The 13,336-nt window shown below is 49.5% G+C and overlaps 1 protein-coding gene across 4 annotated transcripts in view; it reads right to left on the bottom strand.

The window, feature by feature from the left end:
- Positions 1 to 8,905: 8,905 nt before the first annotated feature.
- The window catches only part of ZNF408 (zinc finger protein 408), a 7,619-nt gene continuing 3,188 nt past the window's right edge, over positions 8,906 to 13,336 (bottom strand). For all 4 annotated transcript variants that reach the window (XM_027775409.1, XM_027775411.1, XM_014591332.2 and 1 more), the window contains 2 exons: positions 12,309 to 12,568; positions 8,906 to 10,463 (listed from right to left, as the gene is read on the bottom strand). In XM_027775409.1, coding sequence (XP_027631210.1) covers positions 8,965 to 10,463; positions 12,309 to 12,568 — 1,759 coding nt within the window. In that variant the 3' untranslated portion in view covers positions 8,906 to 8,964. The remainder of the gene's footprint in view (positions 10,464 to 12,308; positions 12,569 to 13,336) is intronic.

Genomic DNA, 13,336 nt, shown 5'->3' with positions numbered 1-13,336 from the left:
GGTTTTCGCTATAGGGCGCGTGCGCTCGCCAGACAGACAGAGGGAGACAGAGAGACAGAGAGACAGAAAGCGAGAAATCACCCCCCAGGGGGGGAATGGCCAAGGCGCAATCCCTTCTCCATTCTCCTCTCGGGATCTTGGACACGCACGCACACCCAGCGTGAGTTTAAGCCACCGGGTCCGGGACTCGAACCGTGGTCGACTACATGGGAGTCCAGTGACATAGCCATTACGCTAACTGCTGGTCCCCCTCACATTGTTCTTTAAAAATCCTCAGTAATTTGGGCCAGCAGGTGGTGTGGTGGTTAAAAGCACTGGATTCCCACATGTTCGACAATGGTTCGAGTCTTAGACCTGGCAACTTGCTTTCTCACTTTCCTTTTCTCTCTCTCTGGTAAAATTTTCTCTGTGTCTCTTTCTGGTCAAATTTTAAAAATAATAAAAACAAAAGGAATTAAATAAGTAACTTTTAAAAAATCCTCAAAAATTGTAATTTTCCCTTTAAAAGGCAAAATCATTTTTTTCTTTTAGCTGAAACAATGCCTCTTTAGAGGGTTAATTACCTTATATCTTTTTCAATCTGATCAGCAATTTTCTATTTTGATTACAAAAATTTAAGTCCATTTCTATTTAGTGAAAATCTTTAAAAATATAAAATTCATAGAAGAAAAAAAACTTAGCCAAAGGGCTCCATGATGGAGTTGAGATCGCAACATCTAAAGTTCTCTAAATGTGACTCAGTTTTTATTTTCTGTGTTGTAAGATTTTCTCATACTATTAAAGTCGCAAATTAGGACAAAAGAACCTTTTATTGTCATATACTTTATTTTTAGAGAGAGGTTTTTGCTATAGGGCACACGCACTCTCCAGAAAGACAGAGAGAGAGAGAGACAGAAAGCGAGAAATCACCCCCCAGGGGGGATGGCCACGCCACAATCCCTTCTCCTCTGTTCTCCTCTTGGGATCTTAGGCACGCATGCACATGTGCCTGGCATGGGTATGAAGCCGCCAAGTCTAGTTGAACTGTGGTCATCTACATGGGAGTCCAATGTCATAACTATTATGCCATCTGCTGGTCCCAGCATGCACTTTCTGACTTTTGGTTCAACAGCTGTAAACAGTGTGGGAATAAATTTGCATTTGGGAAAAGGTAACATTTTTATTAAAAAAAAAAAAAGGTAACATTTTCAGAGCATCTTACCCTAGAGCAAGAAGCAAAGCAGCATCTGAATTCAGTACTTCATGATTAAACCCTTAAAAGTGACTCTATTTATCAGGTCACTGATAAAGTGACCTGGCACGGTGGTTAAGGGTGCTGGACTCCTGCATGGCCGATTACAGTTTGAGTTCTGGACTTGGCAACTTGTTTTCTCACTTTCCCTCTCTTGTTCTCTTGCTCTGTCCCTCTCTGGTCAAATTAAAATAAATAAAGTTAAATAAAATAATTTTTTAAAAGAATTACTGGGACCAGAAGATGGCATAATGGCTACATGGCTGGACTCCCATGTAGTCTAACATGGTTCGAGTCCTGGACCCAGTGGCTTAAACTCACGCCGGGCGTGTGTGCGTGCATGCCCAAGATCCTGAGAGAAGAATGGAGGAGAAGGGGTTGTGGTGTGGCCATCCCCCCTGGGGGATGATTTTTTGCTTTCTGTCTCTCTCTCTCTGTCTTTCTGGTGAGCACACGTGCCCTATAGCAAAAACCTCTCCAAAAATAATTCCTTTATTTTATTTATCATTATTGTTATTTTTCATTTGACCAGAGCAAAATAGAGAGAGAGAAAGCGAGAAAGCAAGCTGCCAGGTCCTGGACTTGAACCATGGTCAGCCATGTGGGAGTCTAGCGCCTTCAACTACCATGCCTCTTGCTGGTTCCTGAATAGAAAGGTACAGGAATTTTAGGAATAGCCAAATATAACTTATGTTTTCCCTAGCAGAATGTAGGTTTTTCTTCCACAGTTTGAAAGCAGTCTAGATCCAATTGGTGCATAAACAAAAGACCATCTCTCTGATAGGAGACAAACAGTCGAAGCTTTTTGAAGTGCAAAGGCAGTGACTTTAAAGATTATTGGTGGAGAGTTCCGTGCTCTTTGAAGCACTGGGTGGAAATAGTCTTTTCTTTCAATCAAAATAAGAAAAAAACAGGCTGGCAAAAAAATAGTTAAAAATTACAGAGTTTAGCCAACTGTTTAATTTGCACCTAGAAGGTTGTATCACTTCAAAGAATTCATTTAGACTGGTGAACATACACCTATTAAAACATCTTTTCTTTCTTTCTTTTTTTTTTTTTTAATAGAGGTTTTTGCTTTAGGGCACTTGCGCTCGCCAGACAGACAGAGAGAGACAGAGAGACAGAAAGCGAGAAATCACCCCCCAGGGGGGATGGCCACTCCGCAATCCCTTCTCCTCCATTCTCCTCTCGGGATCTTGGGCATGCATGCACACGCGCCCAGCGTGAGTTTTAAGCCACCGGGTCCGGGACGCGAACCATGGTCGACTACGTGGGAGTCCAGCAACATAGCCATTATGCTAACTGCTGGTTCCCCCTAATAATTTTTCAAAATAATTATTTTATTTATTATTTTCCAGTTTGACCAGAGAAAGACAGAGAGAGAGAGGGAAGTGAGAAAGGAAGCCACCAGGTCTGAGACTTGAGCCATGGTTGGCCATGTGGGAGTTCAGCATCTTTAACCATCATTCCACCTGCCAGCCCCCCAAATAATAATTAAAAAAAAGAAAAAGAAGTGACTTTATGAGGGCATGGAGGAGGGGAGGAATGGGGAATGAAGGGGTTTCGAACATTATAATGGACAAGAATTATACCAAAATCAGCAGAAAAGTATTTTCTTCTTGCTCTTTTGAGAGGTTTTTGTTTGTTTGTTTGTTTGTTTGTTTTTTGCTATAGGGTGCGTGTGCTCACCAGACAGAAGGTGAGAAATCACCCCGCAAGGCGGATGGCCACACCGCAATCTCTTCACCTCCATTCCCGCCCGAACACAAGCCTAGCATGAGTTTAAGCCTCTGGGTCCGGGACTCAAAGCGCGGTTGACTACATGGGAGTCCAGCGACATAGCCATTATGCCACCTGTTGGTCCCAAAAAAGTATCTTCTGGATGAAAAATATATTTCAGTGATCAGTTTTTGCAAGGAAGATCAATGCCAGTAGTCAGAGATGGAAACGCACTGAATCCAAAGTCAGGAGACCTAGGCTCTGTCCTGGCTTTGTGGCTCACTGGTTTCGTGACCATGGCAAGTGACATATCTACGCATTTGTTTTGTTTTCTTATTTTATTTATTTTTGGATAGAGATTTTTGCTATGGGGCACATGCGCTTGCCAGAGAGAGAGAGAGAGAGAGAGAGAGTGAGTGAGGAATCACTCCCCAGGGGGATGGCCACGCTACAATTCCTTCTCCTCCATTCACCTCTTGGGACTTTGCGTGCCAGGTGCACAGTCACACATGCACCTGGTGTGATTTTCAAGCTGCTGGGACTCGGTCATTCGAGGAGTTAGGACAATGATCTGGAAGATTCATCGTCACTCAGCCTTGCTTGCGTGTGAGCAGACTTCCAAATCACATGCCTTTGATGCAGAGGCCCTGTGACCCCTGCTCTGAGTCTGCGCTGCATCACCAGGGGAGGCCTTAACGAGAAGAGTTCTCTGTGGGGGGCGTGGAAAGTGAGTGAGCATCTTGGGTTTTGGCCTGAGGATGGGGTGTCGCAGGGCTCCCCAAGCACTCAAAGCATCCCACTTCCTGTGCGGTTCAATACCAAGCAACGTGTCTCCCTGGGTGCTAACAGCAGATACAGCAGTCGGTCCCTGAGCCGAGGCAGCCCTGCCTGAATCAGGAGCTGAAGGAGCTCACGCAGGCTCACGGGAGCAGGCTCGGCTGATGCTGGCAGCTGTCTCTCCGGCTTCAGAAGGCGTGGCCTTTCTCTCACAGGTCACCTCCATTTCCTGCAGTCCTCCCTCCCCTCGGACAATTTCAGACTTAGGCTTTACCCAGAAGCTACTCAGATTGAGTGGGCAGCTGGGCTCTGTCGTGGCAATCCCGGAGGTGTGGGGCTGCCGATGCCATCATGGTCAAGTGCTAGGAAGCCAGAAAATGACCTGCATTTTAGGCTAACATACTGTTCCTTACATGCTTTTGGTTTTTTTGTTTGTTTGTTTTGTTTTATTCTTTTAAAGAATTATTTTACTTAGCTTTTATTATTTTTGTTTGTTTGTTTGTTTGGCCAGAGAGAGACAGAGAGAGACAAAGTGAAAATGCAAGCCACCAGGTCTAGGACTCTAAACATGGTCAGCTATGCGGGAGTCCAGTGCCCTTAACCAGCATGCCACTGCCAGGCCCCACCCCTTCTTTCTGTCTCTTGTATTAAAGAACTGCTTGCCTCAGGACGTTAGTGGGAAACAGATATGGCTTATTACCTGTTGATAATGACATGTACAGTATTCTCAACAGGATTGGTCTGAGAAGTATTTCATGATGGGTAAAGTCTGTTTACAAGCAAAATGAGAAATAGTGAAGGACTGTTTAAAAAAATTAGAATAATAATAATGATTGGGAAAAAAACAATGAAAAGATATTGAATGATGAAGTGGGGAGATTAATGTCTCTGTATTGACTGACATGCATGGTATTCCCTTTTGAAAAAGCAATGTAATACACTGTAAAGTTATATGCAATCCAATGTAAGATAAAGATTATGATAATAAAAATAAATTTTAAAAAAAGAACTGTTTGCCTCTCCTGTTGCCTTTTCTTTAAAATAATTTTTTGAATTATTTTATTTAACTTTATTATTATTATAATTATTATTTTCCAGTTTGACCAGAGAGACAGAGAAAGAGAGGGGAAGTGAGAAAGCAAGCCACCAGGTCCGAGACTTGAACCGTGGTCGGCCATGTGAGAATTGAGTGCCTTTAACCACCATGCCACTTGCCGGCCCCATGTTTTATTTAACTTTTTATTTATTATTATTATTTTTTACTTTAACCAGAGAGAGAGAGAGACAGGGAAAGTGAGAAGACAAGCCAGGTCCAGGACTCAAGCCACAGTTGGCAATGTGGGGGAGTCCAATGCCATTAACCACAGCGCCATCTGCCGGCCCCTTTCCTACTACTTTTAAGGTGATTATTATTTTTTAAAAAGACTGTGTAGTTCAGCAGATGGTATAATGGTATGTCCCTGGAGTCCCACATAGTTGACCATGCTTTGAGTCCTGGACCAGGAGACTTAAATCTCACATCAAGTGCATATGCATGCATGCCCCAAATCTGGAGAGAATGGAAGAGAAGGGTCTCCAACACGGCCATCCCCCAGGGGGTGATTTCTCACTTTATGTCTCTCTCTAGTGAATGCATGTGCCTTGTAAAAACAAAAACAAAAAAACTCATGCAGGGACAGCAGGTGGTGGTTAAGGCTCTGGAATCCCACATGGCTGACCGGTTCAAGTCCTAGACCTGGCAGCCTGAAACTCAGGCTGGGAGCATATACATGCAATCCCAAGATTCCAGGAAGAGAATGGAGGAGAACGGATTGCAGTGTGGCCATACCCTGGGGAGTGACTTTCCCTCTCACTCTGTCTCTCTGTCAGGTGCATGTGCCCTACAGCAAAAACAAACAAAAAGTAGAGAAAAGTCTTGTGCAATACATTTTGAGGTTAAACTCAGTGAATTTTTTTCTGATAAATTAGAGTATAAACTTTACTATTTTGATTGATTTGTTGAATACTTGCTAAAGACTAGTTTCAGCTATGACATATGATGAATCCCAGGTGGCAGTACCTCATTGCTCACTTAGGTTTCTCACATATTTTTCAAAGGAAAAAAATACCACTGCCAACTGTAAATAGTTAATATATAACTGTATTTCATGTCAATCTGTGACGCTGGCAATGTCACCTTGGAACAGATAAATATACTTACTGTAAAAAAATAAGCGAAACCCTGGCTTTGCATTTTATTGATCACGTGCTCTTGGCCACATGGTGGCTTGGGTCCTGGTTCTCCCTGAACACACAGGGTACACCACGCACCCGTGAGCCTGGCTGGCTGGGAGGCTGGGCAAGACTCTGCAGAGTGTGTGTCTCTCTGTCATGAAAGAAGTAAAAAAGAGAAAGAGGAAAGGAAGGAAATCAAATGGAGGCTAGTGGGAAGTAGGTTGGACAGCCTCGGTGTTTGCTTGGGTGAACAGAAGACCCTGCACGTTCCCTGTACTTGGCAGAGAGCAGGGTGAGCAGGGAGGCTCTGAGCCTTTATTTCCTGTCCGCGAAGCAGGGACAACTCCTCCGAACAGCAGGATGAAACAAGAATGCCTGCTTTTCCCTCCCTCTTGCCTCCCGGTGCTCCCCAAAGCGATGGGATCTGGCTGCCCAGGGCTTCCACTCAGCTCACCAGGCCACTGTGCCTGTCCTTGGCTCAACTGCAAGGGCGCTCCTCCATCGGCTTCAGTGACTCCCCCTTGGTGGGTTTTTCTTTCATGGGATGCTTATTTTCAGGCCTGTCCTACCCTGCCCCACCCAGCAGCCCTCCTCCTGTTGTTGAATCTGAAGGGCTGGACCATCCCAGGCTCTGAGGGCTCCTGGGCCTCCTCTGCCCCCACAGCTCGAATGGCTGCCCGTCTACCAGTGCCTCCCTCTGACTTCTCCCGCCAGGTTTGCACCTACGTGCAAATGCTCACTTGCCATCTCTCCCACAGCACTTCAAACCCAAAACCCACCCCAAACCCAGATGGAACTACCCAGATCCGACTGCCTCAGTTCCTGACTTAAATGAGAATCCAGGAGTCAGAACGCTCGCCCTTACCTCTCTGGTCGTGGAATCCTGTTACCTGTCCCTCCCAAAAGAACTTACCCATGCAGAGTCCTCACTCTGGCCTACTCAGTTCCCAATGCTGCCCTCACTGCCTGCTCCCCACCATGCTCTGCCTTGGCTGTGCTGCCCCATCCCTACTTTGCCCATGCCGTTCATCTATCTGGGGTGCAGCTCCTCCCTCGGACAGCAACCCAGCTCACCCCGCTTGGCTATCCAGGTTTCTGCTCAAGTCACATCCTTAGGAGCCTTCTCTGGCCACCTGTCAGTCACAATCCATTCTTGCCCTCAACCTCACCCTGCATTATTTTCCCATCTGACCGGGACCTGCTCACTGTCCCACACTCAGAACGAACTGAGGGCAGAGACCGTCATGGCCACCCTAACACACAGCATGCAAGCACCCTGTATTTGTTGGATAAATGACCCCACTTTGCTGCATTTCCATGGCCAGCTCCGGCAGGGACCTCCCAATTGGTTTTCCCACACTGCATCTCGCCAGCCAGCCCATTTTCTGGTGGTCTTCTCCAACACCGATCTGTCTTCCTCCTGCTCAAAATCGTGCAGAGTTGTGTGTCCTGAAAGTGCGGTTCCGCATGAACCACCCTGCCTCCCTCTTCCTCTTCATCGGCTCGGCCAGGCTGGTCTGTTGTTCAGACCCGATGGCTCTTCTCACAGGGATTTTCCACATGTGGCTCTCCAGACCCCACTTTCCCTTCTCATCCATGTCACAACAGACAAGGGACAGTGGAGTACAGATTCAGAACCCAACTCCACTGCTAGGGTATGTGGGTTTGAATCTCAGCTCTAATAGCTTATAACCTTGGGTGGGATTCTTATAAGTTTTTTAAATACGTGAAATAAAAATGATACTGTAAGGGCCAGCAGGTAGCATAGTAGTAAAGGTGCTGGACTCCCACGTGGTTGACTGTGGTTCGAGTCCTGGACCTGGCGGCTTGAAACTCAAGCAGGGCGCATGGGCATGTGTGCCTAAAATCCTGAGAGAACGGAGAAGAGATTGAGGCGTGTCCATCCTCTCTAGGAGTTATTTCTCACTTTCTGTCTTTCTCTGCAGCGAACTCACATGCCCTACAGGGAAAAAAAAAGTCTTTCATTTAAAAAAAAAAAAAAAAGATACTGCCTAGCCGATAGGGTTGCTATGAAGACTGTACAAATACACTGACGTCAGCTCGGCAGTAAGGGCTGAGTGCTCATTAGCATTCCTGGACCCCTCCTCTGACATCCCATTTAGAAACATCTACAGTACCCAGTCATGCTCGGCTCAAAATCTTCCCCAGGGATTTCTGCCCCCGCCTGGCCCCCCGGTGGGTCATGAGCTCTGTGAAGGGGCCAGCCCATCTTGCTCACCATGACGTCCCCACCAACTAGCAGGGCCCAGGCCCACAACGGATGCAAAACCTGTCAATTTCTAGGGCCAGGAGATGGTATAGTGGTTGTGTTCCTGGATTCCCACATGGCTGACTGCAGTTCAAGTCCCAGACCTGGAGGCTTGAAACTAACGTTGAGCATGTGTGCACAGGAGAATGGAGAAGAGATTACGGCATGGCCATTCCCCCAGGGGGTTGATTTCTCACTTTCTGGCTGTCTCTCCAGCGAGCATACATGCGCTATGTCAAAAAAATCTCTCAAAACACACACACACACACACACACACACACACACACCAACCTGTAGATTTCTTACTCCTTCTCTGAACGGGCTGCCTTCAGGCAGGTGCACAAGGCACGGATCTAGCGTAGCCACGTCCCAAGGATCTCAGAGGTCTTCAGCACCGAACTGCACAGCCCTCAAAGCGGCCGAAACAATGGAAAACTTTACTGCTGCACTCTCCCAGCACCAAGCTCCCCGCAGGGCAGCAGAGCCAACTGACCAGGTGGGGTCCCTTCAGCAGCCTGCATAGACGGGGAGTCTGCAGCTAGCAGACTGGACAGTGACAGAGATCCTCAGGAGAGCCCCCTCTAGAAGAGGCTTTCCCTAATGGTCTTGGAAACAACTTGGTGGCCCCACAAGGAGAAATCTGCATTCTAGTCCCCACCAGGAGACCCAAGAGAAAGACGCCGCTGACACGGGGCAGCTAGTAAACCTAGTAAATCGGTCTTTATAGAGCGCTTGCCTGGGGCAGATGAAGTCGTCAGCTGCCCGTCTCCACCTCCACCACCTCTGCCCAGGTGCTGAAGCCCACGTCCTTGTGGATCAGCATCAGGCTGGGGGCGGGGCCTGGCTCCTCAGGCACCACGAAGCACTTCTCCTGGCTCTCTGAGACAGTGACCTCGACCACGGCCCCGGCTGGGGAGACTGCACGTTCACTGCAGGTGTCCAGCAGTTCGGGCTCAGCCTGCAGCAGCACCACGGTGGGCTCCGACATAGGAGGCACAGAGAGGGGCTGGGAAGGTGCCTCAGGCTGGTGGCTGAGCTGGTGCCGTTTGAGGCTCTGGGGGAGGGTATAACCCATGCCACAGGTGGGGCAGCGGTAGGGCTTGTCTGCCATGTGGGACTTGAGATGGCGCCGCAGCTTGGTGGCCAGCGTATATGCCCGGCCACACTGAGGGCACGGGAAGGGTCTCTCCCCCGAGTGCAGGCGCTCGTGAGCGCGGAGGGTATGGGGGTCTCGGAGGGCCTTCCCACACACGGGGCACAGGTGGGCCTCGCCGGTGTGGGAGATGAGGTGGCGCCTCAGCTCAGGCAGCTGGGGGAAGGCATCAGCGCAGTGCGGGCAGCGGTAAGGACGCTCCCCAGTGTGAAGCCGCAGATGTCCTCGTAGGTTGCCCCGCTGGCGGAACGCCCGGCCACAGTGTGGACAGAGGAAGGGCTTCTCCCCTGTGTGCAGCCGCATGTGGTTCCGCAGGGAGCCCTGGTTGGCCAGGGGCCGCCCGCACACGGGGCACGGGCATGGGGCAGGGGTGGCGGGCAGCTGGTGGGTCTTGCGATGCAGCCGCAGGGAGGGCCGGCGGGCAAAGGCCTTGCCACACTGATCACAGGCAAAGGGCCGGGCACCGGAATGCACCACCTGGTGCTCTCTGAGGTCTCGCCGGGTGCCGTAGGCCTTGTCACACTGCGGGCAGGGGAAGGGCCGCACCCCACGGTGGCCTAGCAGGTGAGCCTTGAAGCTCTCCTCTGAGCTGTAGCTCTTGCCACACTCAGTGCAGAGGAAGGGCTTGTGGCCCGTGTGCACAAATGTATGCTTCTTCAGGTGGCACAGCTGTAGGAAGGCCTTGCCACACTCCCCGCATCGGTACCGTCGCCCCTGCTTTGGGGAGCTTCGCGCTGCGCCAGGGGGGCCCCGCGGCAGTCCAGAGAAGCCAGGGTTCAGGGCCCCCGGCTCTGAGGGCTTGGCTCTGGGCGGGTACTGATCACTGGGGCCACATAACTTCCTGGCCCGGTAGGCCTGTAGCTGGGTGCCCCTGGCAGAGTGGGCCTCCCTGCTCTCTGGGCTCTGCTGCATGGCTGAGCTGCTCTGAGGCTCAGGTGGCACGTGCGACTGGAGTGGGCACTCCTCATCCATGCTGCCCTCCTGAAGCAACGGGCAAGGCGGTGTGCCATCCTTGGAAAGCTGGTCCTGGGTTTGAGACTTCTGTTCAGACCTCACCACACTCTCTGCTGGGACACTGGCAGGTGACTGGGGACCTGGATCTGCAAGGCAAGAGTGGGGTGCTGGAGTTCGGAGAGCTTGGTAGCAGGCAGTGCCCCCAAGGAATTATGGGACTACACATTTCCTCCCACCCAGCCAGAGCCTCAGCCCCTGGGAGCTATGACACCAATCTCTTCCCTGAGGCAAAAGCCACACACTCTGTGTAGCTTCCGGTCCAGTCGTGGCTGCTCCTAGGAAGTACTTCTGGAACTGCAGTGCCCCAGCCACGCAAGATCCCCACTCATCTGGACGGTCCCTAAGGTAAGGCCATCTTAGAGAAGGGAGTCGAGACCCTTGCTTCTTCACCTTACTCATCTGTCAGATAAAGAAACCACCACCACCTATTGCCACGGGAGAAGACAAGTAAGAACTGGGAATCCTGTACATAGGTTACTATCTTCATTAACATGACCTTATGATTCCCAGAACCTCTCAGAAAGATGCTAAAAAGCTGCATATACCTGTACTGTTCATCCCAGCAACAGAGCCATTATTTATTTTTTGTTTTTGCCATACAACACGTATGCTCAATAGAGAGAGACAGAGAGGGAAAGTGAGAAATCACCCCTAGGGGGGCCGCATCACAATCCTTTCTCCATTTTGCTCTTGGAATTTGGGTGTGCATATACTTGCCAGGTGTAATTTTTAAGTTGCTGAGTCTGGAACTCAAACTGTGGTCAGCCATTTTGAAGTCCAGCACCTTTTTTTTTTTCTTTTTTTTTTTTTTTGGAGAGATTTTTGCTATAGGGCGCGTGCGCTCGCCAGACAGAGAGAGACAGAGAGACAGAAAGCGAGAATCACCCCCTAGGGGGGATGGCCACGCCGCAATCCCTTCTCCTCCATTCTCCTCTCGGGATCTTGGGCACGCACGCACATGCGCCCGGCATGAGTTTAAGCCACTGGGTCCGGGACTCGAACTGCGGTTGACTACATGGGAGTCCAGCGCATAGCCATTATGCTAACTGCTGGTCCCGAAGTCCAGCACCTTAACCATCATGTCACCAACTGGCTCCCCCTTTATTTATTTATTTAGGATAGAATTTTGCTATAGGGTATGTGTGTTGCCAGAGAGAGACAAAGAGATGGAAAGCAAGAAATCACCACCTCAAGAGGGATGGCCACACTGCAATCCCTTCTCCTCCATTCTCTTCTCTGGATTTTGGGCACACATGCACATGTACCTGGTGTGAGTTTCAAGCAGCTGGGTCCAGGACTTGAACCACGGTCTACTGGGTGGGAGTCTAGCACCTTAACCGCTATGTCATCTGCTGCTCCCTCCCCCCCATTATTCTTTTTCTTTTTTTGGAGAGGTTTTTGCTATAGGGCGTGTGTGCTCGCCAGACAGACAGAGAGACAAAGAGATAGAAAGCGAGAAATCACCCCCCAGGGGGGACGGCCACACTGCAGTTCCTTCTCCTCCATTCTCCTCTTGGGATCTTGGGCACACAAGCACATGCACCCGGCGTGAGATTTAAGCTACTAGGTCCGGGATGTGAACCACGGTTGACTACATGGGAGTCCAGCGACATAGTCATTACGCTAACTGCTGGTCCCACCCCCATTATTCTTTAACAGAAAGCATCAAATGACAATTTATAGCCCAAGACTCTTCGCACCCCTTGCCCGAAAAGCCTAGCCTCACCACATCCAACCCTAAACTTCATGTCATGACTCTTACTGGCTCCTAATCAAGCCCTGCCACTGCGCCTCTCACAGAAAGATCCACCTTAAACCAGATTTGGAAAAGCCAGTAAAGCTCTCCCTCACCACGGTGAGCCATGACGCTACTCTGTCCTGTCAGCTCTTCTGGTGATAACGTGAAGAGCCAGAGTTTATTCCACACATACCTGTGCAAGCTTCTGCTGTATCCTCCCCAGGGGAGTTCACTTCCTGTTGTCCAACAGACTCCACTTCTGTCACCACTGCCACAGCTGCCTCTTCCTCTGGCCTGGGCTGAGTGGGGCTCAGACCCATACAGGGTGGCCAGCGCCACAGTAGCAGCTCACAGCCTGGTGGCACAAGCCGGTATACCTGTAGGTGGAGCCTCTCATGGATCCACACTGTGGCCACATTTCCCTCACTCTCCCGCTGGCCACACTGCACCAAACTGCAAAACAAGACAAGAGTTAACTCAGGGGGACCAGCAGGTGGCGTGGTGGTTAAGGTGCTGGACGCTCCCACATGGCATACTACGGTTTGAGTCCCGGGCCTGGTGGCTTGCTTTCTCACTTTCCCTCTTTCTTGCTCTCTGTGTCTCTCTCTGGCCAAATTAAAAATAAGTGAATGAATAAATAAAATTAAATAATTCTTTAAAAAAAAAAAAGAGTAAACTCAGGAGACCTTCTTCTAGTGGCCTTCACTAAGAAGTTCTAGCTCCCAAGGCAGTGTGAGCCCTAAAGTAAGCCATGCCTTTGGAAAACTGTTACAGTTTGAATGTATGTCCCCAGAATGCATGCCTTCAAGTTTGGTGCACTGTTGTAAAGGTTTTTGTTTTTTTTTTAAAGAAGTTTTTGCCTTAGGGCATGTGTGCTTGCCAGAGACAGAGACAGTGAGAGGGAAAGTGAGAAATCAGCTCCCAAGAAGAATGGCTATGTTACAATCCCTTCTCCTCCAGTGTCTGCCCAGGATCTTGGGCATGAATGCACACTTGCCCAATGTGAGTGTGAAGACACCAAGTCCAGGACTCGAACTGTGGCTGGCCATGTGGGAGTCGAGTGATGTAACCACTATACCATCTGCTGGTCCCTGTAAGGGGACTTGAGAGGGTGGATGTGGATGTTTTATCTGATTACGGTGTTAAAAAGTGGGGCCTTTGGGAACTGATAAGGCACCAGGGTGAGGCTCCATAATTGAGTCCCGGTGGATTTGTCAGGAG

This window comes from Tupaia chinensis, unplaced genomic scaffold, assembly GCF_000334495.1.
Source record: "Tupaia chinensis unplaced genomic scaffold, TupChi_1.0 Scaffold000561_1, whole genome shotgun sequence".
NCBI lineage: Eukaryota > Metazoa > Chordata > Mammalia > Scandentia > Tupaiidae > Tupaia > Tupaia belangeri.
The sequence above is the reverse complement of the archived record's forward strand: the minus strand, read 5'-3'. Positions and strand labels throughout refer to the sequence as shown.